Source organism: Amia ocellicauda, chromosome 7, assembly GCF_036373705.1.
Source record: "Amia ocellicauda isolate fAmiCal2 chromosome 7, fAmiCal2.hap1, whole genome shotgun sequence".
NCBI classification, from domain to species: Eukaryota; Metazoa; Chordata; class Actinopteri; order Amiiformes; family Amiidae; genus Amia; species Amia ocellicauda.
In genome coordinates this window covers 1,763,093-1,790,539 of record NC_089856.1, presented here as the reverse complement: position 1 = coordinate 1,790,539, position 27,447 = coordinate 1,763,093, and the positions used below count along the sequence as shown (strand labels likewise).

General features: G+C 43.7%; 1 protein-coding gene across 1 annotated transcript in view; it reads left to right on the top strand.

Moving 5' to 3' along the window:
* The first annotated feature begins 1,223 nt into the window (after positions 1 to 1,223).
* The window catches only part of vav1 (vav guanine nucleotide exchange factor 1), a 39,009-nt gene continuing 12,785 nt past the window's right edge, over positions 1,224 to 27,447 (top strand). The window contains exons 1-10 of the mRNA XM_066707830.1: positions 1,224 to 1,841; positions 17,337 to 17,453; positions 22,904 to 22,962; positions 23,093 to 23,158; positions 24,750 to 24,858; positions 25,044 to 25,142; positions 26,372 to 26,440; positions 26,551 to 26,654; positions 26,816 to 26,915; positions 27,053 to 27,148. Of these exons, the coding sequence (XP_066563927.1) occupies positions 1,638 to 1,841; positions 17,337 to 17,453; positions 22,904 to 22,962; positions 23,093 to 23,158; positions 24,750 to 24,858; positions 25,044 to 25,142; positions 26,372 to 26,440; positions 26,551 to 26,654; positions 26,816 to 26,915; positions 27,053 to 27,148 (1,023 nt within the window). The 5' untranslated portion in view covers positions 1,224 to 1,637. The remainder of the gene's footprint in view (positions 1,842 to 17,336; positions 17,454 to 22,903; positions 22,963 to 23,092; positions 23,159 to 24,749; positions 24,859 to 25,043; positions 25,143 to 26,371; positions 26,441 to 26,550; positions 26,655 to 26,815; positions 26,916 to 27,052; positions 27,149 to 27,447) is intronic.

The following is a 27,447-nucleotide window of genomic DNA, read 5'->3' as shown; positions in this document are numbered from 1 at the left end:
CACCACTCGCTTGTGGATCTGAATTGTCTCTTTCAGTAATAGCCTCGTTGAGAAATAAACCGTCTGCAGCGTGTGGCCCCCCGTCTGCATCAACTGTGCTCAGTTCTGTTGACCCTAGAGGCGGAAAAGAGAAGATCGGATCTGGGCCGGGCTGCACTAGTCTAGACCATTAGTCTGGTCTTAATTTGACAGGTGGACTAGTCTTCTGCAAGTTAGTCAGTTGCATAAAAATTAACAAAAGTCAGCCTCCTCACCCCCAGGCTGACTGAGAATTTATCTCATATTGTGTTTGAGTACGTTAGCGCAAGTTTCAGAAAATGTCCCCCAAAGTATGTATTTTTCTGCATTATATTTCAATAACTAGCACAGATTTTCAGTTGCTGTGAACTGAGATCGTCGCTGTTTTAGAGAAGCGTCCAACCATGTTTTTTTTTTATTTTGTCTTAAAATTCCCAGAAAAGTAAGACCAGTCTAAGGAAAGACTTTTATGCAACGGTTTTAACTGAGACTTAGTCTATGTTTATGCCACCGGCCCCTGCAGTGTTGTAAACCAGCACAGCCCGCTCAGATTTCTTAGAACCCTTTAAACAATAATTAAACTAGTCCGGTTGTTGCAGACTTGCATATATGTTGCAGTCCATATACTTGCAGGCCTTAGTCTATGTTTCCCTTCCTGGCACAGATGCGAGTTGGCTGGAGTTGTCCAGGCTTCTTTTTTTCTACCACTCAGCGCTTCTGATTTCAATAAAATAATAGGAAGTGAAAAAGTAAAATCCCTTTGCAATGACATGTGCTTGTTTAATGCTGAGCCCTTTTTTTTGGTGTATGTGTACGTATATATTATTATCCTACATCAACTGAACAGAGGAAAACTATCCTTCTTTTATTTTTCCTTTTCCAGTAACTCAAGACTCACCAGCTTTTGCTTTAACGTTTAGCTCGTGGTGGACTGTGAGGTACCAGGGTGAGAAAAATTCACTGGGAATAGGACACTTTTCAGTGCAATACAGAAGCTTTGGAATAAATATTTACTTTCATTAAGGCATAAAGTCATCAGAAATTACAAATGCCCTTCTGTGACAGAGGAAGAGAGAGCTGTTTGGATAATGAATGTCACACAAAATAATAATCATAATAATATAACAATCCTCTTTACTGTTTAATGAAACACAGCAAAACAAAGTTAAATATGTTTCTGTTTCAGGCAGCTGCACTGCACTGTGAGAATGGCAGGAAGTGCATTTTGCGGGGAGGTGAAATGACTTTGTTCAAAGTCTCAAGAATGCTCGTGTGTGTCGTTCATCTCTCGAGTGAGTTAGTGTAAAGCTGTCACTAAAACTCTGCTTGCTTCTCAACTGTGGACTGGCTTTTGGATCCCTGTGATTTGAGCCCGGCTCCCTTGGCCCTCTGGTAAACAGATCTCCCAGTGACTCAGTGACATGAGTGCGGCTTTTGTATCACCAAAAGAGGAAGCTCAGTCGTGCACAAAGGCTCTGTTCATTCTGTGAGCTCGGCATTGCACACCGAGGAAGTCCGTGTAGCAGCAGCAGCAGCAGAGAGAGAGAGAGAGAGAGAGAGATCGGCCTGCAGAGGAACAGAGAGAGAGAGACAGAGAGATTCCAGTCCACATAGACAGCATGGAGCTCTGGAGGCAATGCGCCCAGTGGCTGATCCAGTGCCGGGTTCTACCCGAGAACCACCGGGTCACCTGGTCCAGCGCCCAGGTGTGTGAGCTGGCACATGCCCTGAGGGACGGGGTCCTGCTGTGCCAGCTACTGAACAACCTGCACCCCCAAACCATCAACCTGAAGGAGATCAACCTACGGCCACAGATGTCTCAGGTAGGGGAACTTTTGTACTTTATTTCTTGTGTTTATTAAGAGAGAGAGAGAGAGAGAGAGAGAGAGAGAGAGAGAGAGAGAGAGAGAGAGAGAGAGAGAGAGAGAGATGGCAGAAGCAGCGGCTTGTGAGCGAGACAGATCTCGGTGCCGGTAAAGGTCACTCGCTGGAGAACTGAGGTGTCTCTAGGTTTCAGTCAAACTCATGTTCTCACCCACCACTGGAAGGAACAAGATAAAATAAATGCAACGTGATTTAAAACGCACTGTACTGCTACTGTCTGCCGGTATTGTCCGAGTCTTGATCCTTCAGTTTTTACTGGTGATGAATGCGATGTGTTCGCTTTATTGGTTCATTTCAGGTTTTTTTTCTAAATCAACACAATTTTTCCCCCTATCTTAAGAAATCTCTGCACATTATTTAAAAAATAGGTCTATATACTTTATTTTCGCTTTTGAAAAGTCTTCCAGCAATTGTTTGCCTTTCTTAAGTGAGAGCTACAGTGATGTTTCATTTACATAATGAAAGAAAGAGAAACTCCCAGATTCACTGTCTTCGGTCAGACAGGGATGATGCTCACGGCCGTTCTCCTTCCTTCAGACACTTGTGATGACAAAAGGAGATTGTTTTTACCCAGGCAATTAGTTTTGTCCTCCTAAAGTCACAACATTAAATTGAGTCCAAAATGAAACTCTGCTTCAGAGTGACCAGCCTTGAGAAAGGTGGCAAACCACACAAGAGAAATGATCAGTCAACTTGTACTGACTTGCAGGCAGGCCTGGTTTAGAGAGCATGCATTTATTCAATATTTATATCTCGTAATGACAAATGTAACCAAATACAGGCTGTAAAATGTAATGTTACTCTACCCAATTGCACAATACAGCTATCTGAATGAATTCCACGATATGAGGGAGGTTATTAATAATAGGACCCATTAGTATATTGCAGTATATTTTACGGAGCGCGATCAGATAGTTATATTGTGCACAGAGGTATCCTTGACGGGATGCATCTGTGCATGCTAATATTGTTTTGGTTATTGTTCCTCATGAAGATAACATTATAGGGAAATAATACCTGCAGGAGGACCTCATCTGAGTTGAGTGTCTACCATGCTCTACTGTTTACTGCATCTTGCGCTGCTGTATTCGGTGAGCTGTATCACACAAGTGTGCCCAGTGCTGTGACATCTTGGGTGCTGCCAAAAAAAGCTCGTTCTACAACCCCGCAGGAGAAGGGCTACAGTTCTGCACCTCCATTTTAGAAACTGGCACAACATTGACATTCAGGACAGCTCAGCATGGGTCTCCGTCCAAGAATGACAAGTGTGAACGTTTGCTTGGACTGAAGGGAGCGATCCAGGGGGAGGGCAGAATATTTTTCGCCCCTGAATTAGGATTGAGACCGAGTGCCTTTTATTTGGCGATGGGATGCAGCAGCCGGGTCTTTTCTGAAACTGTACTGCGTTTCCTCTCGTCACAATGTGTTGCACGAGTGACGTTTTGGAGATACAGATCAGTGTAGACAAAACCCCAAATCTTATACCAACTTTATGTAAGAATTTCGCTTGTGACAGATACATCAGCATGCGTCTCTCTGTAACTGTTGCATTGCCACAGAGCTTAACACACTTTCTTGTCTAGGAAAAGCACAAACAAAAATCATAACCAGTGCTCTTCCAAACGCCTTGGGAATCACCTCTGGCTTGTACACTGGATCGGTGTCCATTAGCCCCATTTGCCCCGTTTCCTAGCCATGTTTCAGTCATCCCTTCAGGGTTTTTCTTGCAGAGGTCAGGGCAGCAGGCTTTCTCAAGAGCAAGTGTGTGGATGGAGATCCTTCGGAAGGCATTGATGGTTTGTGAAAGTCTGTGACGTCTGCCTCAGTGTGTGAACACTCATAAGGCAACGCTGGAAAGAACATGAGGTCTTGCACACTTCTGACTTCCTAAATTTCGGACACGCACGGTGACTAACCTGGGCCAGCAACTGCCTGTGTGATTGAGGCATTTCTCTTGGTCCCCTCTGTCACTGAAAAGATGGCTGGCTGATTCTTTCACTCACTCTTTTTCCCGGTTGCTTTCATTTCAGTTGTATCGTACCGAATCCCACGGACCAAACATTTACCAGAGTTCATTGCATTCATGCATTGTTAGGCAGCAGAAGATGTGTATAGATAGAGGGATGAAGAGAAGGTTGCTAATAGGAGTATGTCTCCACCACTCACTCTGCACAAAAATGTGTGCTTGTTTAATCCCAGTCCATAACATTGCAATCTGAGCTGCAGATTTCAGTTGGTTCATCTGCATGCGCACCCTGGTTTTGTTTTTTCTGTACCGCATGCTGTCTCCTCGCAGCATTGCACGAGTACGGGCCTTGCCAAGAGCTTGCAGCCTCACTCGCACTGACTTACCTCCGTAGAGCAGTTGACAAGGATCTCCAGTCAAAGGCTGACGGTTACTGTGGTGTTGTTCAAAATCCATGAGATACATGGACAACAACAACACACAAAAAAGAAACCCCAAACTGTCCACACTGAAGTTGCCAAAGCCCCCTAACTGAATATAGCAACAAGCCTACAGTATAGGCTGCAAAATGTTAAATTACTTTTTTAAATCAGAAGCCAATGCAGAAGCCGGGGGGATTTTACCTGAGGCTATGTTGTCTATTTATCCACTGAGACTGAAGATGTTTCACACCCTAGGGTGCTTGTTGTTTCTTCCGTGGGCTGAATGCAATGGATAGCGATAGAATTTCCCTGCTTTCATCGGGGGGGCTTTTAACGTGCGTCCCATGTTTCTGCAGATTATTTTTTATTCGCCCATACATTCATTCATTAATTTAATTGTATTTTACAACACTGAATCAAAAGTTTTTTGTTTTGTGTTTTTCAGTTACAAGGTGCTGTGCGAAGACAGTTCAGTCCCATTTCTCCTTTTAAGTCGTTCCTTTTCCTTTTTAGACCATAACCAGTTGAAGAAATAGATTTAAACTTTGTATTTTCTCATGAGAGGGGGCTTGTCTTAATCCCCCACCCGCCGCGTGCGGATATTATCGTAAGTCAGGTAGAATATGTCACAGTGGGACCTCTGAGGGCAGAGCCTTATAAGAAAGCAGAATTACTCAGCCGATCGCTGACCGGAAAAATGTGCACTGTGTCACTTTGGTTTTGGCAGGGTTTCAGCGGCAGAAAAAGTCTTCAGCTGTGACAGGCGCTGACAAAGACAAGTGCCTTTAACACAGAGGAACACAGAGTTTGACAGCAAGAGACAAGACCGGGGTCAGATATTAACACACCATGTTTAAAAGCTGCTATCTCAGCTGTCAGCAATGAGAAACCGCTTGTCCCCTCGACGCAGCGCAGCGTACACTCATCACTGCCCTGTCATCACTGTGCGTATTTCTGCAGCCGCACTGCAGATGGCTTTATATGGTTTTTAATAAACTAGAATAACGTGAAAAATAGGAAGGCGGTCGATCTGACGAATGTGAACGGTTGGGAAGGGGGGGAGGCTTCGGCGCTCTGGGGTTTCCCCCCCAAGGAGTGTGTCAATTACAGCGAGCAGATCACCTAAGGTCTGCTTCGCAGGGGTTGGGGGAACAGCCGTAAACCGAGAGCAGGCAAGGTTTGCTCGCGGTCGAGGGGAAGTGGGTGACAAATGGGCCTCCTGCTTCCTCGCTGGGTGAACAGGAACTGCCGTTCATGTGTGCTGAACCTCGCACAAGGGGAGGGAGGACAGCACTGCATTGGGGGTGTGAGTGTGAGGGTTTGAGCGAGAGAGAGAGAGTGTGTGAGAGGACAATCTGGTGTGACTTTTTTGCATCCTGCACTTCAGTAACATGGCAAAGATGCACCAGCATTCTCATATATAATAATTTTAATTCATACATACATATATACACATAGGGTTGGTACCTTTAGATTTTTACTATTTGTGAGGGCAGAAATAACCATTAAAAAACACTCACTTTTAGACATAAATGATTATGCTGAAGCCAACTCAGACACCTGTTTTCTGTGTATTTGTAGTCTGCCCACAGACGGGGAGTTTGTGTATTGAAACGTACAGCTTTGGTATTGACCTGCTATGTATACTTTTTAACTGTTAAACTGTATGGTGGTGGTGATGCTGTTAGCATCCTGCAGGCATAGGCTGACTGGGCACCAGGCAATGCTGGCACATGCCAGAAGGACCGGTCCATTGTTAAATTAGGTGGGCTGGTCGCCCCGTGTAAACTGGTGAACCACATATCGCCAATCCCCCAAACTCCCCGCCCCCCTGACCACACTTTGTCGGCAACCAGAACCACACATCGCCAGCACCCCCCCAGGTGCTTGCCACACTTGATTGAAACCCAGAATTCAAAATAAACTGTAAACGAACAAACTGAAAGATCTGTTGCATACTTAAAGGGGTCCAAATAAATGTCTAAAGAGAAACTGAGGACAACAGCTTGCTTCTAAACAAACTGATAGAAAAGGTATTGTGTTTGTTTTCTCAAAAAAGGCTGGAAATCCATACACATAGTATCCTGAGAGGGTGCGGCCCTGGGGTTGTATTACAGCACCATAACCTGGCTATGGTAACCAGACATTATCAGGAAGGGGTGTTGGGTCGAATGTCTGGTGGCCCATTTGTTTACGATCTCAAAAGGAAGTCAGGAAGGGAATTCCGAGCGCGCCATGAAGGACAGTCGAGCACGGGCGGCCATGCAAATCTCAGGGAACTGGAACTGCAGTCAGCTTTGTTTGGATGCAAAAGGGGAAGTAATTCTCTAGAAGAGGAATTCAACGACCTGTTGGTAGATTAAACCATTGTATTCACTGCACACTTTTAGAGAGGCAGAGAGAGAGAGAGAGAGAGATGAAATGAAAATTGACCTCCTGAAGTTTTCATTTGGCACTAGCCATGGGATTTGATGTTGTAGAATTAATTTTATGTAGAAGGTGATCGATGGACCATGCCTTTCCCACTACCACACAACAAAGAGCAGCTGTCCAAAATAAACACCAGTATCAGCTCTCGGTGTTGCATGTTTGCTGCCACAATTCGACACCTTGGGACTGTTGGTGGGGAGTGATGATTAATGCTGGGCTTTCCTATCTCTGTGGTCATCAGGTCTTCCTGTCTGACGAAAAATGGGCCAGTTTCACACATAATAGGAAGTAACGTTCATGTGAACCTGCTTTGGTTTTGCTTTGCCTACAGTCTCGGTGGACTGTTGTCATAGCATAACTGAATGTTAGAGTTGGATTGTACTACTAAAAATCAGCCTTAGCTGCAAAGATGACACAGGGCTAAGTTCCCGTGAAGTGCCAGTGAATCACAGATGTTTTATGCCAGATGCCAGTTGTAGGTTTAGACTACAAGCCAAATGTCCATCTCTAAATGACCGTAACAGCCTATTCTGCAAACACTTTGACCAACTTGACTAGGATGTTGGCACGGAGGAAATCAAAATACCTAAATACACATAAAAGCCACTCAGGCCTCAGTCAGTGACCTGCCTGCCAAGCACAAATACCATATCCGCTATTTGACCCCCGAGTCGTGAGACAACTCGGTTAGAAGAAGTCTCTCCATCCAGTGTTTGCTTTGGCAATTTTCTGATGTCCCGAAAATCGGACTTTGTCCTTATCCCTGAGACTAAACTTTTTTTTTTTACCTCTGGCAGTATTCCGCTTACCTTTGTACCATTTCAGATTATTCACTGGACTTGAACTGCTTAAATTTCAATAGAAACTGGAAAAATGGGGGTGTTCTAAAACTTTTGACCGGTAGTGTATAAGTAAAGTGAAATGCTAAAAAGTATATATGAGAGAAACTATTTTTCATAAAAAGAAGGATATCCTGGGAATGTGAATTGACAACGCTACCTTGCAAAGACTGTATTATGAAGACGTGACCTGATACCAGTCCTGAAAATGTCCCGGGAGGGTGTGCTTATAACTGACCAGGGGCTTGGCTGCCTCCCCTGCCTGTTTTGCCTCACCCTCCATGCACACAGGGGTTCACAACTTGAAGATGGGGGGGAGACAACGGCTGCGTCCAAAACCACATTCTACATACTACGCACTAAAGTTACACTGAAGTATGTACTTTAAGCTTGTAGATTAACAGAACACAAATCATGCCATGTTGAACGTCCCCTTCGCGCTTTAGTGACGACTTCCTGTAAACAAGACACCATAGTACATTTAAAATGTCTGACAACTATTTATTAACACTCATATAAATCATTCTTAACATATCTAGCTGATCTGTACAGTTTTTGGTACTTAGAATTGAAACCGGAATTGTCCGCCAATTTATTAGACCTGAAATGACCACATCAGACCACATTTGACACATTTTCAAAACGGAAGAAGTATCCATCTGGGTACTTTTCGCATACTATTAAATTCATACTGTGTATTTGGACGTACTACTAATGGTGGCGTACTGTTTGGCATACTATTTAGTATGCTAGTATGCATTTTTGGATGCAGCCCTCTTGTCTGTCAGGTAGTTCAGCCCTACAGGCGGGAGAGTCCAGCTGCTGTTTTCCTTGGCGTTTCCAAAGGGTGTTTATTGGGGAGGTCCACCTGAGATGGACACATGTGGTGGGAGCAGTTAGTGGCAGGTGGCCAGGACTGCCGCAGGGTTAGTTTTCACGAATCCTGCCCCTGCTGTACGAGGGCAAGGGCTGATGGTCCCCCGAGTGCCGTTCGGGGGAGGATGTTAAAATGACTCCACAGAGGGGGCAGGTTGGCGTGGGCTGGCTGGGGGCCGGCCTGTGCTGCAATCGTAAAGGCATTGCAGCCGCATGTGGCGAGACCTGTGGTAGATAATGCTTTCACAATGACTCTCTCCCTCTGTAGCTCCCTTCGCCCCAATCGCTGTATGATTGTGTGTGTGTGTGTGCGTGTGCATGTGTGTAGGGGAGGGGAGAGCAAGCAAGGCAATTACAGTGATGAAGCTGGCCCTCTTCTCGAGACATGTGTTCACATTAGTGTGTTGTAGGCCAGCCAGTACCGCCAAAGTCTGTCTCGGTCTTGGTGTTATGCAGCAGATCACACTTAAACTCAAACGATCCAATGCGTTTTCTCCCCCCCAGACAATCAACAAGATGCCGGAAGTCAGACCCTGCTAACAGAGATATTTGTAATGGTCGGGCTGACAGCTGTAGAAAAGCAGAACTAATCCGAACAGCTTTTCTCATTTTAACTGGGGTTAGATTTTCAGCCTCACTTTACCAAACAACCTTCCTGTCTGAGCCGGCTTTTGTTGTTTCACTTTTTACAATGTGGTTTATCGCCTAGTCGTTAGTTGCTGATTCCTTGATTGTGCTTTTTCCTGTACGGGCTCGAATTCACTCGCTTCGTATGGACTACATTTACCATTTCATGATTTCTCTAGTAGATGAGGAACTAAGGAAACATAGCACGAGACCCTAGCCTTACTCTGCAAAAACTCCCGCTACCACTATAGACTGAAAACGTAATGCATTCTGGTACAAAATTGAAAAGTATTTTCGTGTATATGTATATATACAATTAACACCTAAATCCCCTCCCCCAATTCACCACCTTGTTATTTAATCTTTTATCTTGCTCTTTGCTTCAGGTACAATTCTGAAATACCACTTAATTTGGCACAAACTTACTTGAGAAAAGAGACACGATCGTTTATTTTTGTAATTTTTTTACCAGACTGGAAACCTTTACTCCAGGTCGCTGATTTATTTTCTTCTTTCTTTCTTTCTTTCTTTCTCACACTATTGATGGGGAAATGAAATTGGCTCAGAATCTGCTTGTCAGGTTTTTTTTTTCCTTCTTCTTCTGAAGGTTGTGTCATATGTGGGTGGCTGGCAGAAGAATCAGTGTTACACGTTGTGGATATAAGGTCACCCTGCTGCTGTCTTCACCTGACGCGCATATGACCTTCTCAGCAAGTGTGCAATGAAAAAAACAACCTTCATGATCTCTTACTGCCACTCTCAGTTTGGCAAATGATGATCTAGGCTCTTGTAGCATATGTTTCTGTCTTACTTTCTTTATAACTTTGCTATTTTTGTCTGGCTATCGATTTTTAAGTATGCAAATGTGGTCCCTGCAAGCTTTGTGGTGTTCTGTTTGTGCTGTCCCTCTCGCTCCATCCCTCTCTCTCTCTCTCCCTCTCTGAACAAAACAACTACTAAAATATGAAACCAATAGACTGGCTGTAATTGAGAGCAAGAGTCCAACTGCGTCAGAGATGGGGGTGAGGGCTTCAGTCTTCTAACATTTGAAACCTTTTCTTTATGGTGACACTCCTATTGTCAGGAGGATAGACAGTCTTTAAACATATGTTTGCTGTAGTTTTTTAAGTGATTTGAATTGATTACGTTTTATGCTTCTGTGTATGTTTAGTTTAGCTACCAATGTATACTTATTTTTCATGTCGAAACTGTTCTTACTGTAATTGGTGTGCAATAGAAAACCGTCATATTTGATTGCAGTGATGTGCAATCTGTCTATTATAGCAAATAATATAATTAGTTAAGATTTAGACTCTGGGGGCCCTTGGTGATGTCGGGCGACCCTCTGTTGGTATGTGGTGCACGGCCACAGCGTCTGATGTGATCGTGACCTTGACAAAAACGAAAGAAAACAAACAAACAAGAAACGGATTTAGGACAAAATCATTTACACAATGGCCACTGGTCCTGCTCCTGAAACGGCAGTCATATCTCAGGATGGAAGTGGTGGACCAATCACATCTTCCTTGGCAGTGACATCTCTCTTGTCCTTGGATCGTTTCCAAATCGTCTGGAGGTCCGCTCCTGAACGTTTGAAACGGCACCAATTCCTATTAAGGAAATCGACCAGCAGGAACCGACATGGCCTACGATTGGCTCATTTGAGTTTTTTTCTTTGTAGACATCCGTTCTCCAGTCATCTATTTCCCATCGGGTGAAAATGCAGAAGCACTACACTAGAAGCCAGTGCATGCACACCCTGTATCCAGGCATGCAAGGTGCAATGCACAATGACTTCACTGCAAGCGTTTGCACCAGATACAAAAAAACAGAAAACAAAAAAACGTAAGAGGAAAAGCAATGTGACTCTACCGCAGGACAAGTTGAAAAGAAATTCAAAATGCAAACGTCTTTCGGTTGGGTTATTATCTGTAGTTTTTTTTGTGTTATTTTTTTCTCCCTTAAGAAATATCAGAATGGGTCCCTAGAAATCAATACTCTGTAGCCAAGTGACGCATGGAAAGAAAAAGACCACTGAATCGCAGAGGACATCCCATTGACCGGGGGCTCCTAGTTATATGGGATGCCGGTAGAGGCAGGGTCATCGTGATGCAGCTGACTATTGTAGAAAATGTAATTTCTAACACTGTAAAATAGCTAGACTTTTCTTGAACCCCCCAGGGCTGCTTTCAGATTTGTTTCAGATTAACAATTCTATTACAAAAAGAAGAAGAACAAAAAAGAAGTAGTTCTGTTTTGTTGTTCTTAATCCCAGTTTGTGTGATAGTGTTCGTTTTCAATGGCTGGTTGCATTATTTGGCATTATTTGGCTGAAAGACTAGTGGGCTAGTGCCCCAACTTTCAGCGCCTGCTGGTAAGTGACTTAGTAGGCCTTACAGTTTAGAGAGTGAACAAAACATTATCTCTGTCAACGATCACACTTGCATCTACACGCAAGGTAGAGACAGTCCTTGGTTAGCATTCTGTCTCTTCAGCATTTCTGCGGGCTGTTGTATCTCGGTCAGAACCGGCAGAAAGAATCCGATCAGTTCCTCAAGATTAAAGTCTTTAACCTCGGTATTTGATGGTATTTTGGATGGAAGTTGCTGAAGGCGCTGGCCTATAGAGTAGCAGGATGGCAGGTGGCAGAGGTATCAGCGTCTCGATGGCCATGGTATTGCGATGTTTGTTGTTGTTGTTTTTCCTTTGACTTGCTTAACCCTTCAGTTGGAGTTCAGGTAGAGTGGAGGGAAATAATACTGCAGTAAACCACAATGCCCACATGTTTACAGACAAAAAGGTTTTATATCTAGTTGCTAATGGCTGCAAAATGCTTTTGAATTTATTAAATGCATAATTGAACAAGAATGTTTTTGAGTGTAGACCCTCTTCCTAATTTCAATACATTATTTGTTTGGTCTATGCACCCTATTATACTTTAGCCTATATTTCTAGGTTTAATTTTTTTTCTAAGCACAGGGTCGCTCTTCTGTTTTGATAGATTACCTTATATGTTAGAGATGGGCGACTCCAACAGCCTTCGGTCTTTACAGGGGTCTTTGCTTTGGCCAGTGAGGCAGACTCGTGGAAGGAGGCAGTCGGCTGATTTCGCTGCCCCTCCACATGCCGGGTTCAGGTCAGCCATTCAACTTACACCGTGCCCTACTATTGGGGGTCTTTAAAGACTAAAAGGAAGAGAGAGCAGGAGATGTGAGGAGAGGGACTGGAAGAGCCAAATGCTGGACAGTCCTGGGGGGTGGGAGCGGTAGAGTCCTGAGGCAAAGTGTTCGTCACGGCACAGTGCCAATCCTGTTAATGAAGGAACTGGCAGTGCGCTGAAGAGGATGTGATGCATTTGGATAGATAAGTAAATAAACGTGCAGGGCTCAGTGCGCCAGGACACTAAGCTCCACTGCCCACACCTACTATGCAAAATGCAGCCTTTGTCCGTACAGCTCAGATTTGCATGGATGTATTGCCCGCCTGCCAGCTTAAACCTACAAATCTACAAAGTAATCAAAATTGAGTCCATACTCTATGCGTCCTTTCTTGTTTATCAAGCAATTCAAATGACCTTACTTAAGGTACTCAATGGTGTAAACTATAGCCATTGACCTTATTTTTATAACATACATCAGAGACCAGTTACTATCCAGTAAATCAGACTCTGTGAATACTCAGTTAAAGTATATATTTGGGGTTATCAATAGATGCATTTTTTGTACCCTATCTTCAGTATTTGTCGTGGATTTAAGACTCAGGCTTGCAGGCAGGGAAGCAGGGAAGTCTGATTGCTTGGATTTCAAACTGTCTTCGAACTGACTAACTGAGACAATGCAGGAATTCGGAAAGCATAATGTCTTTACTTCCGATTATAGCCTGACATGAGGATCCAATGGGAGCTAAATGGAGTCTCTGCTAAAATACATCACCTGACTCGGGTTTTAACTGCAATTGTCGCACATTCAGCACAAACAAAAGCACCATCTGTCAGAAGGACCAGTGTTGGGCATCAGGCTTGTAGAAAGGGCTAGAGAATCGACAGTGTGCGGAAAACAGCTTCTTTTGGTCCGGGTGGTGGCTCTGTCTGTATGTGTGTGGAGGCGGGGGGGGTTGTTAGCTGGGGGAGAGAGAGAGAAAAGAGAGGGTGACAGAGAAACATTCTTCGGAGGAAGTGAGGTGAGGAGAACTGAGCTTGCTCTGCTCTCCGTGCACCACTACTGAAGTGCAGGAAGTTCACCCAAAAGAGGGCTGGTGGGGTGGGGGCGTGGGTGGTTGTGTGTGGGTGTGGGGAGGTGGGAACTTTTTGAGCTCAACAGTTCCTGTCTTTCTGCTTGAGGTGGTCCCGCCCACCAGACAGGAAGCGGGAGGCTGGTGGCAAGGGCAATATGGTATGGGTTGCACTTGGTAGATAGGAAGAAATGTTGGAGAATTGTTTTTCTCTCTCTCTCTCTCTCTCTCTCTCTGTCTTTGTCTCTCTCTCTGTCTTTGTCACTCCCCTCTTTCTTCCCCCCTCTCTCTCTCTTTCACTATGGTGATGTCTGGTGTCACAGCCAGTAACCGCTCCACAGCCGAGTCCCAAAGCGTGTGGCCGTTCTTCTCTGTAACACGACTCTGGGACACTGAACCTCAGACGAGACAGGGTTTTTAATAGTAGACCTGTTCGCAATTGCAGATCACGTTTTGTCATCATCTAGGTGAGACGCTTGCTTATAAACTCTTCTGAGTGCATGGCGGAGGTCAGAGCCTTTGACTGGAGGGCAAGATGCATCCAGGTCCACGTGGAAAGCGAGCTGCTCACGCTTTCCTCCTACACAACAACAAGCCAGTGATTTGCACTTTAGGGTGATTTGAAAGCAGCAGAAATACTGGGTGGGGATCATGTTAAATTACTTTAAGAAAGTGAAGCAAGGTGAAAACATAGTCTTCGAACCGTGATGCCCGAGAGGATTAAGGAGGAAATAGATTTTTCTTGTGAATTAACTGGCAGTTATGTCTGCATGGCATTGGCTATTGTTGAGCAACCAAACGGCCTGTGTGACAGAACTACTGAGAATAGTACTGTGATAAATGTGAGACTTCCACCTGCATACATGCCTCCAGTCGGTGTGGTAGACGAGCAGTAGACTGCCTAAGGTCCCCCCCCACCCTGCTCAGAGACCAGTCAGTCTGTCCCATCCACAGTGTCGGGCTGGCCATCTCCCACACAGCCCAAGCACTTCTGGGGCACTGGGGGTGCTGGGGCTAGCGCCAGTGGGATCTCAATGCAGTTGAAATCAGATTGCAAAAAGGTGTGAGTGCAGCGAGAGGTGGGGATATCCTTCCTGGTCGTTACTCTTGTGCACTTCTGCAGCGTTCTCACGTCGCTCCGCTCTAAGACGAACGCTTAGAGGAAGTTGTGCACGGTGATAGGTCGCGCACCTCCAGCACTCTGTCGCTCCAGCACTGAGTAACCTTTCATTGCAGCGTGGCGGAGCTCGGCTTCCGGACTCTCGTCTTGACTGTTACATTAGACACGCACACACACACACACACACACACACAATCAATTACTCCTGCATACAGAGGTGTGATTTCCCACACACTAAGAGATTAAATGGTTATAAGCTTCCCTGACTTTAATTAGCCCTTTGTTCTTCCTCCTCCTCCTCTGACCCCCTCTCTCCCAGAGGGTGCAGGTAACAGCTGTATTACAACACCCCTCCCCACCACAATTTTGTCTGTAACCAAAAGGACCCTCTAAAGAGTAAACAGTGGTTTTCTCAGGTGTACAGAGACGCACATCACTGTGATGTTGCTGTGAATTTTCATTCTAACTGCCAATCAATCATTCAATCCTTCAGTTAATGAATTAATTGATCAGTCAGTCAATCCATAAGTCATTAAGTTCCAGCTTCCCTTTTTGAGGCAAAGTCCTAAAAAAAATAAAAAATAAAAAGAATTCCAGTTTGCAAAATAAACACAACACACACACAAACGGACAAGGTGGCCGGTTGGACACCCAGCACAAGAGATCGAGCCTCATTTCAGGCCACAAAGTTTTGTTCTTTGTGTCGTATGTGATGCTCAGGAAGTATATTAAAAATGTATGTTTTTTTTATAAATGTTATGCGCCGTGCAGAGAGAAGTCAACTGCACTGCGGTTAATCTCGGCACACCTTGCAGTTAGGAGGGGGATCTGACCTTTTATAACCCTCCCACATCAGAGACCCCCCCCCCCCCCCCAGACACACATACAGACACACACATGGTTTTCTTTACAGTAAAACACAGACAGTTACAGTAACAACACACTGCAGCTGGCAGACTTCCAGAGACTCTCATAAGATTTTAAAGTTTAAAAAGCCTTTATAAAAAATAGATTTTAAAGTCAAATGTGGAAATGTTGCCTCTCTCTGCTCCTCTGGGTCACCTGAGGTCTTGTTCAGTTCCCTCATGACTTCTCTACCCTCTGGAAGTTTTTGTTTTTACCTCTTTCATTGCAACCAACGTCCAGTTTGTCCTCAGGCCTGATTTATAGCATTGTGTGGACATTGGGCTTCCTGTATCACTCTCAGTTTATACCTTAGTCTGTGATGGCAAGTCTGTGTTCACCGTAAAAGTATTAAAATATAAAATCAAGCGCTACTTAAAATAAAAAAGATACCCCAGTAAACTGTCATTGGCACTGAGTAAGGGTGTCTGCTAAGAAATTGATAATAATCATAGTAATAATCATAATAATATAACTGGGGAATTTCGACTTAAAAGCAGGAGTAGTCATTTCTGATCCCTGCCAGTCCAACACCTTTTTCTGAAGGCTGGTTACCATTGAAGAAGCTGTCTTTATTAGACACACTGACACACACACGCACACACACGCACTCACACACACGCACACACACACAGCATGTGGTGCTGGAGTCCCAGAGTGTGGTGGCTGAGAAACAGTCAGCTCGTGTTTCTGATAAGGTGTCGACCTCACAGGGTCTGGACAGCATTAGCACAACCACACCAGCGCTGCTCAGTGCGGCTTCACAGCAGCGCCAGCGTTGGTTAGCACAGTGTGGTCTTCTGTCTCAGACGCACAGCATCAAACTCAATGTTTCTTCTCTTCCCCGCACGCTTTGTGCATTGCTAGATAAGGGCATCTGTGCATTCTCTCTGTGGGGGATACACAGATGCACTATATGTGTATATGCATAATAGTATAAAAATATAACAGTATACAACTTCTTTTTTCTTTTTGTGCTCTGGTGCCGCATTGTATACTTGTAAGGAAGTTTTGAAGTTATACATATTTTGTCACCGCACACTCAAGGACAAGTCATGAATGTTAAAAAGTGTGCTCTCCCTTTCAAATACACACATACATGACATAAAATACAGTTTATTTGTATCTGGGGAGATAAAAAGAAGTCATAGTGATATTCTTCATGTCTCTGCTGTCCCCGACTAGATTTGTACCTTTTTGTAATTTGCATAATTGCATTACTTTGTGAACTCTGACCTTTGGAGGGAAAGAACATTTAAACGCATTCTACACCTCCAGGTGCTACTGTAGTGTGAATCCAATGTGCATCGTTATTTTTGCGAAGGAAGAGGAAGGAAATGCCTTTAAAAAAGACGATGCTATCTGATTCATATTTCAATTTAATTTGTCATTTTCTCTCTCTCTCGCTCTCTCTCTAAGTGCATGAAATGTTTAGTTTTTAAAGAGTTAATAGAATATGAGGTGGAATGGAAATAATATATTCCCCATTGTAAATGTTTCTTTTTAAATAAAAAATAATTTGTTATGGTTATTTATAAGTTTCATTTTGAGTAATTTAGTGACAATTTACAGTGAAGTTGAGTGCCGAAATCAGGCCCAGCAACATCGCCAGCGTGCGATGGACTCTGACATTGTTAGAACATGAGAGCATGAGACCGTGTCCAATCGAGAGGAGGCCATTCGCCCCATCGTGCTCGTTTGGTGTCCATTAATAACTAAGTGATCAAGGATCCTATCCAGTCTGTTTTTGAATGTTCCCAAATTGTCTCTTCAGCCACATAGCTGGGGAGTTTGTTCAGATTGTGACGCCTCTCTGTGTGAAGAAGTGTCTCCTGTTTTTAACCTTTTGTGTTCAGCTGAACAAGGTGATACGTGTGAGGTTTCATCTTTGTTTTTGTTTTTTTGATCTGTTGCTTTTTCCGTGAAGCCACAGTGAACTGCTTTGTAAGCCCCTCAGCTGGCCGTCCATTGTGGACGCAGCGCATTCACAGATCTTGTGCTCTTCTCTGTCTCCCCATCAGTTCCTGTGTCTGAAGAACATCAGGACGTTCCTGCTGGCCTGCCAGGAGAAGTTCGGGATGAGGAAGAATGAACTGTTTGAGGCTTTTGACCTGTTTGACGTCCGGGATTTCGCAAAGGTGAGAAACCCTTAAATCCAGTAGATTCACTCCTGGTCCTGGATTTCCAATCTGCAGGGGCTAAAGACCTGGAAACCTGTTATGTGAACAGTTGGTTCAGCATAGAGCTTGCATACAGAACAATACCAGAAGGCCCTCGACTGTCCTGTACTACGGTTCTCCAGGACAAGATCACTTCATCTAATTCAGTGTTTCGGCAGGCAGTCTTCATTCTTGCAGCTCTTCAAATTACTTATTTTTCTCCGTTTCTCCTTCTTTTTCTCCCTTTCTTTCTTTCCTTCTTTCTTTCAGTTGCTGACTGCTTCCAACGCCCCGCGGTGTGTTGTTGTTAGCCACTAGAGTTTCCACCCCTGACACAGTTCCCTGCCCAGAGTTCAGGCCCTGTTCCCCGCACAGTCTGCGGTCGGCCTGGTACACCTGAGCTGGCCGTATCGCCCACAGTCAGAGCTCTGTAGACTATATCGCTTTTTAGCAATTAATTATTTTATTGTTGTTTTGCGTGTTTATCTCTTTGCTTCCCCTCCCTGTTTAATTTTCCACCAATGCCAACCCCCGCTCCACAGGAGAAGTGTAGCACAGTACATTTGCATGCTAATTTGTGACTTTTCCAACCCTTTCTCTCCCACACGTTGCACTCCTCCAGGCTCCCATGAATCCATGCTGCCATCCCACTTTCTCCTGCCCTTGTTTAAACCTCTCTGTTGCTCGTGCTTTAATAAACCCCAGGCGGTCTGGCCACGTTGTGTACTTTTACTTTAGGTTTACTTTAAAATAAATGTACACACTGGTGTTGATGATCTCCAAATGTTGTGTGAGCATCTTGTAGGTCCATCTCTGGAATTCCAAGACCTATCAAGAGCAATGCTGTTATTTTGGCATGCATAAAGTTTGTTCATAAATATTTGTGACACAATTGTCATCATTTTGGCTCTGTATGCCACCACTATGGATTTGAAAGGAATCATCTTTCATCTTTAATTTGAGGGTAGTTACATCCAAAGTGGGTGAATGGTGTAGGAATTGTTCTTGGGGTGTTTTGCATTCAGTTTTGTCTTCAGCAAGTGAAATGCTGCTCAATTGGATTCAGGTCAGGTGATAGACTTGGCCATTGCAGAACAGTCCACTTCTTCACCCCACCAAGTATTAAAACTCACAATTTAATTCATGATTTTGTTAGTTTGTCCAAATACTTTTGAGCCCCTAAAATTGTGGGGACCACATATAAAAATGGGTGTAATTCCTACACCATTCACTCAATTTGGATGTAACCTCCCTCACATTAAAGATGAAAGTCTACAATTAAAGCACATCTTGATTGTTTCCTTTCAAATCCACTGTGATGGTGTACAGAGCCAAAATGATGACAATTGTGTCACTGACCACATATTTATGGACCTAACTGTATGTACCTTATATATTGTTCGGTAATTTAATTATTCATATATTTTTCTTTAACTCCTGTCATATTGCTCTGGGTTGGCTGGGTTACATTGTTGGCACAATGATATTTGGTTAGCTGGGACTCCACCACAGTAATGTAAGGGCCTCGGTTTAGAAAGGATTCCCTGTGGTTTGCCTTCCCCCCAGTTGTCTCATGCAGCATGAAAGAAACAGAGGTTCCTCATTTAACAACTAGACTTTGAACTTGAAGCTATATTGGTGTAGAGCTAATTGATTTAGTGATAGCAGTACTGGGAAACACTTTTGCATTCCAAATCAATCAATCAATCAGTCTAAACTGGCTTGATACAGTGTCAAATAGCTACGATGTTCCTATGCAATGCAATGTGCAGGTGACTGATGGTCACTATGAACAGAACAGGGCTGTGTGGGAAAAACGTCAAAAAATACTATCGTATCTTACTGTAGTCCAAACACTGCATAGCGATCTATTTTATTTCCAGGTTTTTATCCTATATAAAAGTAGTATACATTTTTTATGTGAAATAAAGGACCAAAACTAAGACATTACATAGATTGAGTAAAATCAGTTGTCTACAATTTTACCTATTTGCAACACTGACACTGTTGTTTGCGTGTTAATATGTCCAGTTACGCTGCTTGAATACGGTGCACCGTTGCTGAGCATGCTTCGACTATAAAGCTATAGATTCTGCAGTCATATCTTGGATTGTATGTCTCCATTTAAATGCTTTTATTATAGAAACAAGCAAACCATGGGCATGCTCAGTGTGCAGCAGACAGTATTGTAAACCAGGACAGCTGAGTTTCAGGCGTGCACTGAAGGGCATTGACGCATCGTGTTTCACAAAGAGTCCGGTTACAAGCCAGCGATTCTCCACTGCAGTTCAGTTACGGGAAGCCCTGGGTTTCTCCATATTCCTCCTGCAGCCGGGAAGGAAAACCAGTTGTACTGCGTGTGTCTAGGAAGTGAAGGAGATCTGGCCAACAATAGCCGATGCCTTGATGTTCGCCTTCCTCCCTGAGTGGACACACACACACATATACATATTGGATCGTTGTTCTAGTCTTCTCCTCCCCTAGAACAGGAAATGAATAGTGTGTGTGTGTGTGACATTGTAGCTCTAATTGTGAGTCTTTCATTTTAAACAAATCCACTACCCTGTATGACTCGCCCTGTGATGCTATCTTTCATCCAGCCACCTGTATTTGCTTGATTCAGTTCTGTACGCCAGTTGTTTGCTTCACTGATGTTGTCTATTTAAATGAGTCTTGCTTGGACAACCCTAGTCTTTCTTCCACCCTGGTACCCGCTGACAATTAAATTAAAATAATTTTCTTTGCTGTTTACAGCAGGGGGGTGGGGTCTTTTTTTTTTTTTTTATCATCGACATCTAAGACTTCTAGCCAAGTTGTGTACCAGGGATGGAATGATCTTTCAGATGTTCGATGCATCTGGTATTTCTGGGTTCAGTAGTTTCCTGTACTCTTATTTGTGATTCTCTGCTGTTGCTTTAACGTGGAATATCAAGCTAGATTCTGCGGTGACTTCATCACAACGGTTCAGGAAATGACTGGCCAGTCCAAGCAAATCAATGTCAGGTCCCTCAAGGCTTCATGGAAGACTGGCGTAGGGAAGGTGTAACAATGTTGAACAGGTTTCAATGCATAGTGCTGTCCTAATGGGCCTCAGTGCCCTGTGCGACACTGATTTCATTCCCCTGTGCATTTTCTTGTGCTAGTTCTTGGCTGCCTGGGTGGCAGGTGTGACATACAGAACAAGAGAGCTTGCATGTGTGGATTATAATCAACTTTATACAGTTTGAGAATAATAGTAACTGGCCTGATTTCTCTATAGCAGAAGCAGATTTTTAAAATGGCGTCCTGGTGTAATTGGGTTTTGGTTAGCATTGACTTGAGTGCTGCACATTGTTCTGTGTAACATGTGGAGGGGTTACATGGCCAGCCACTGCATTTTGTTCTGCTGTCAGAAGTGCCCGTGCCTCAGGGGAAGAAAAACAGGAATAGAGCTGCTATCTGTCAGACTGTACCCAGGATGTTGTTATTGTATTATTATTATTATTATTATTATTATTATTATTATTATTATTATTATTATTATTATTATCATTATTATTATTTATTTATTGGCAGACGCCCTTATCCAAGGTGACTTATAGAATATAAGATCATTATAAAAGTGCAATACAGTCTAGAATTACAGATCAAAACAGTACAAATCACAAGTTCAAAATTACACAAGTGCACAAGAGAAATAGGCAGTTAATACAGGTCCTACATACTAGATTTGTGAGCTAATAATGGCAGACAAGATGAGAAGTCATAGTTCATAGCTCAGGGGAAAGGGACATAGGGACAATTAATTGTCTTTGAAACTGTCAAGAATTGTCTGACCTTGACAAGAAAGCAAAGAGAGTGAGTGTTAATAATTGTGCATCTGCTAACAAATATATATATATATATATATATGATTGTGTCTCTCTCTGTCTCTCGCTCCTCACACTCTTTCCACCTATCCACACTTCAATATATGAGATTTTACACTGAAACTAACCACAGTCTGAGTCTGAGGTGACTGGGCAAGCATGCATGAATAAGAAGGATACATTATCACAAGTGAAAGTTGTTTAAAAACGAAAATGCAATAAGCTTTTTCTATGAATTTGTTCTTCTTAGAGTTGGGGCGGATATGTATTTATATATCTAACTATCTATCTAACTATATATATAACATTTATTACTTATTGCTTGGAATTTGCACAAAGGCATGTGGCAGACACTGAGAAGATGTGGCAAAAGATTCGGTGGTCGGATTAAACAAAAATGGAACTGATCGGCTTAAATACGAAGCGTTATGTCTGGCACAAACCCAACACAGCACATCAGCCAGGTAACACCATCCCTATTGTGAAGCATGCTGGTGGCAGCATCATGATATTGTGATGTTTTCCAGCGGCAGGGACTGGGGAGCTTGTCGAGGGAAGAGGGCAAAATGTATAGCGCTAAATACTACATCCTTGAGGAAAACCTGCTTCAGTCTGCAAAGCAGGACAATGACCCCAAGCACACAGCCAAAGCGACACTGGAGTGGCTTAAATGTCCTAAAGTGTCCCAGTCAAAGCCACTTCTGATTGAGAATCTGGATTGCTGTCCACCCATTAATCCCTTTCCAACATCTCAAACAATTTTGCCAAGAAGAATGGGCGATTATTACACAATCCAGATGTGCAAGTAAATATGTATCTGACCAAGACATTAAAATAAAAATAAAAACATAATTAACTGTTGTTTCACAATTTTAAATTCTCTTGTCTTTACAAAGTTTTAAGTGGATTGTGTTAAGCAAAGGGGGAAAAATCCCTTTTAAATGCATCGGAACTTCAGGTTGTAACAACAAAATGTGAAAAAGTCCAAGGGGCACTGTATATAAATAAATAAATAAACACACACATACATATATATACATACAAACATACTTCATAGGTGTTGTAGTTTAATAAATGTGTCATAACATTTTAGTTACCATGTGATCAATTAACCTACATTTTGAAGTTCACCAAAATAAATATTTTTGTATAGGCATTAAATAGGTTGTCTGTTTTGTCTGCATGTGGAAATCGAATTCTTATGTTGACATTTTTACCATGAAAACATTTCACAAAGAAGATAATGGATCTCATTTATGTGTAACAATGAGCCAGTCATTATGACACCTTTGCAAATATTAATGTGATAACAGTATCCTGCCAATACAAATTATATGCATATAAGCTCAGTCTAGGTGTGATAATACATGAGGTTGCAGATATCAAACCTAGGGAATAGTACATTTGGGAATAGCGTTGGGCAAAACCAGTCATCAGAAAGACAGAAACGGAAATGTAACTGACATGACGATAGGTAATAAGTATTTAAAGGGGTTGCCACAATCCCTTTAAAGTTGAGCCCCCATGTGGCATCTTCTAAAGGAGTTAAGGGACTAACCAGCATGTGTCCTTGTGTTCCAGGTCATTGACACTCTGTCCAGCCTCTCCTACACTGCAATCGCACAGAACCGGGGGATACCGTGAGTGTCACTATTATTATTACGAGTTGTAGTAGTTCCTATGATAACAGACCTTTGCATATTACAAGGAACTGAGTCTGAGTGTTCAACATTTAGCCAGCGAACGTGACTTTTCCCGTGTCTGTTGCAGGCCCTTCCCGACTGAGGACAGCGTCCCAGATGAGGAGATCTACAGCGGCCTCTCTGATCAGATCGAGTGAGTCCACGCGTCCGCACAACCGCAGGGGGACGGCGGCCGAGTGACTGACCGTGACCAGGCTGCGTCCCCTGGAGAGAACTAGTCATGGGGAACTCCCCCTGGCCCACCAGCTCTCTGTTCCCAATCCAGATATGTTTACAGGCCAACCCTAAATCAGTCTAAGTTCAGAAATTTACAAAAATGCCTGCTCAGCAGTGGGGTGAAACATTTTCAAGTCTTTACAGATGGTTTCATGATGAGCTATCAGAAACCATGAGAGACTGAGACTCTCAAGGACCAGGGCTGGATTCCCCTGTCTGTTCATTAGGGCTGTCTACGGTCTCCAGACCTTCAGAGGTTTTTATAAACCTGCGAAGGTTCATCACGTGAGAATCTTTTTTTTTTCTTGTTAATAAAAATTGACAATGTTTGAATTCTTTGGTGTGCCACCACACCCAATAAACATCCAATAAAGGGTTCATGTGGTAAAGGCAATGTGGTGGGGAGTAGTGTAGGGAAAGGGGATAAAAGGTGAAAAGAGGCGGAAGAACGAGTCAGTGTGTGTGTGTGTTCAGTGCGAGACCTGTATGTGTTGCAGTAATAAGTAATACAACAATTTGCCGTTGCACCCGCGATGAGTTGGGTCTACTGTTTGGAAACCCAAAGAGCACACCCCCCAACATGCACGTGGACGACTCTGCGTTATTCTGCTTCACTGTTTCTTTATCCGCCATCTTTACAGCAAAGTGTCGTGCAATATATAATGGAAACGCAAAACAGAACAATTTTTATCGAAAAATATCTGCTGTTTGGATTTTTTTGTTAAATACACAGTTTAATTTGATTAATGGGTTAATTGCATAGAATATAGAATTGAAAACCGCATACTAACTGGAGATGATGCCGTGTTTAGTACTGCGTAATTACTATTATAACAAATATTATAATATATAATGTTAATGTTGTAACAAACTCTGAGCTGTAGAAGGGAGTCTTTTTATTATAGTTAACCCACATTTCTGTGTTCCAGTGTCTTTCGTATTTACTACTTATGGTATAGTTGTCTTTTTTAATGATACTGAACACCAAAGGGATTTCATCAAGGGATTTCATTATTCGCTTTTTCCGACACTTTTTCTGTATTGAATAAAATACAAATTAAAGTTAAACTATGAGCGGTGACATATGCATGTTATTATGAGTAAGGTGCTTTTACTGGAAGGTTAATGTTTTCTGCAAGCATCATGAACCCTGTGCTTAAATAAAATAAATTAAAAAATGATTATTGTTCGAGATTATTATTTGAAACTACAATGTTTTGTATTGTTTATATGGATTACCTGTAAAAAAAGAAAAAAGTAGGATTTTCACTCAAATCTATGCACTGGTAACAAATCTGACGTCATCGATAAATCATGCAAATTATCAAAAACAAAGCTTCAAACAGTTTGTTTGGTAATGTGTTCCGAACCGTCGAAAGATAAAATGTACCCTTCAGGACAGCCCTACTGAAGAGGTAACGACAAGAACATAAAAGCCGCGTGTTGGAGGTGTGGATCAGCTGAGGGCTGCTGTAGACCTCCTAACTCTTCCATCTCGTGTCCCACAGCGACACGGGTGAGGATGACGATGACCTGTACGACTGCGTGGAGGACGAGATCGATGAAGGGGACGAGATCTACGAAGACCTCATGAGGACAGAGCCTTGTGCTGAGACGGTGAGCAATGGCCCTTCCCCTGCTGTTCTCCAGTACAGTAGATATCGGATCAATGAAGGCATTTGGAGATGGGTTGTAGGGATGGGATGGGACTGGGTCCCAGCAGAGTGAGCAGCCCAGAGAGGCAGACAGGGCTGAGCAGAGTGGACCTGGAGCTGAAGGTTGTTGTCTCTCTCCTCCTGCAGCAACAGCGCATGACTGAAGTGGACAAGAGGAACTGCTGCCTGCAGGAGATCAGACAGACAGAGGAGAAGTACACTGACACACTAGAGTCTATTCTACAGGTAAACACACAAACACACACACACTGACACACTAGAGTCTATTCTACAGGTAAACACACAAACACACACACACTGACACACACTGACACACTAGAGTCTCTTCTACAGGTAAACACACACACACACACACACATACACACACACACACACACACACACACTGCCACACTAAAGTCTATTCTACAGGTAAACACACACACACACACACACTGCCACACTAGAGTCTCTTCTACAGGTAAACACACAAACACACACACACTGACACACACTGCCACACTAGAGTCTATTCTACAGGTAAACACACACACACACACACACACACACACTGCCACACTAGAGTCTATTCTACAGGTAAACACACACACACACACACACACACACACACACACACACACACTGCCACACTAGAGTCTATTCTACAGGTAAACACACAAACACACACACACTGCCACACTAGAGTCTATTCTACAGGTAAACACACACACACACACACACACACACACTGCCACACTAGAGTCTATTCTACAGGTAAACACACACACACACACACACACACACACACACACACACACACTGCCACACTAGAGTCTATTCTACAGGTAAACACACACACACACACACACACACACACACACACACACACACTGCCACACTAGAGTCTCTTCTACAGGTAAACACACACACACACACACACACACTGCCACACTAGAGTCTCTTCTACAGGTAAACACACACACACACACACTGCCACACTAGAGTCTATTCTACAGGTAAACACACACAGACACACACACACTGCCACACTAGAGTCTATTCTACAGGTAAACACACACAAACACACACACACACACACACACACAGACACACACACACTGCCACACTAGAGTCTATTCTACAGGTAAACACACACACACACACACACACACACACACACACAGACACACACACACTGACACACTAGACTCTATTCTGCAGGACAACTGACACCGATACACTGATACAAACTCACACACAAGCGATCCTGTCAGGGGCGTCCCTGGTCTCACAATTCAAACAGTTCACTGAGCTTTTACAGACGTGAGAAGCTAAAGCACCCGTGAGACATGTCCGTTTTCCTCCTTAGCTATGCCATGTAGAAAAACCCAACAGCATGTGTTTGGCACAGATCAAACTGATAGCCGTGACAATCTCTCATTTCCTGTCCTTCTCCTCGATTTCTTTCTCTGTCAGCACTTTATGAAACCCTTGCAGAAGTTCCTGCAGCCCCAAGACATCGAGAACATATTCATCAACATCGAGGTGAGTCCCCGTCATTAAAACGGCCCTCCTCGGCACAGCCGCTATCCCAGCCTTGCCGCCATTTGGCCTGTCTCCTAACCTCTCTGGCCTGTTTCCGCTCCCCTGTGAAGGAGCTGGCAGTGACCCACCGCAGTCTGCTGGAGGAGATCCGCGGCTCCATCCTGATGTCCGGGGCAGAGAACCTGTACCAGGTCTTCATCAAATACAAAGAGAGGTAGGCAGCCAGCCTATATGGTATTGTAGAGCTCTAGTATCTGCTTGGGTTTCATCGCATTGTCCCGTGCTCTGCTGTATTGAATTGTCTTGTGTCATTAAATCGGAACATGTTTTATTTGATTGCATGGTGTCGTACTGTAACGTGTGTTGTGTTGTCAGGCTGTTGCCCTACGGTCGGTACTGCAGCCAGGTGGAGGCAGCTACCAAACATCTGGACAAGGTGGCCAGCATGAAGGAGGATGTGCGCATGAAGCTGGAGGTCAGTGGGGGAGGGGGTGGAGCACTTTTGTGCAGAGAGCAAGTTATTTTGCTCTGGGGCCCGTGTCACCAAAGTCCTCCCCCTGGTGGTGTCACTGACCGCTGTGTGTGTGTGTTTCTCTTCCCTGTGCCACACAGGAGTGCTCGAAGCGGGCGAACAGCGGGCGGTTCTCTCTCCGGGATCTCCTGATGGTGCCCATGCAGAGAGTCCTCAAATACCACCTGCTCCTACAGGTATGACCTCCACTTCATTTGAGTAATCTTTGTGTCTTATTTAAGAAGCGGACTGTGGACCTGTGGGCCACGATCGTGGGGTATCTGTGGACCTGTGGCACACTGAAAGTACTGCAGCCTAATAAAATAAAGTTTCACGCCCTGCCCCCACCCCAGTGCTCCTGAGAAGTGATGCGCAACCACAAGGCCGACTCTAAAACCAGCATGGGCTGAAATGAGATGCAACCAGACGCAGACTGCAGATGTGGCTTGCTTTCTTGCTGTATGAAGTGACATCCGTATCTGCGCAGCCGAGCTTC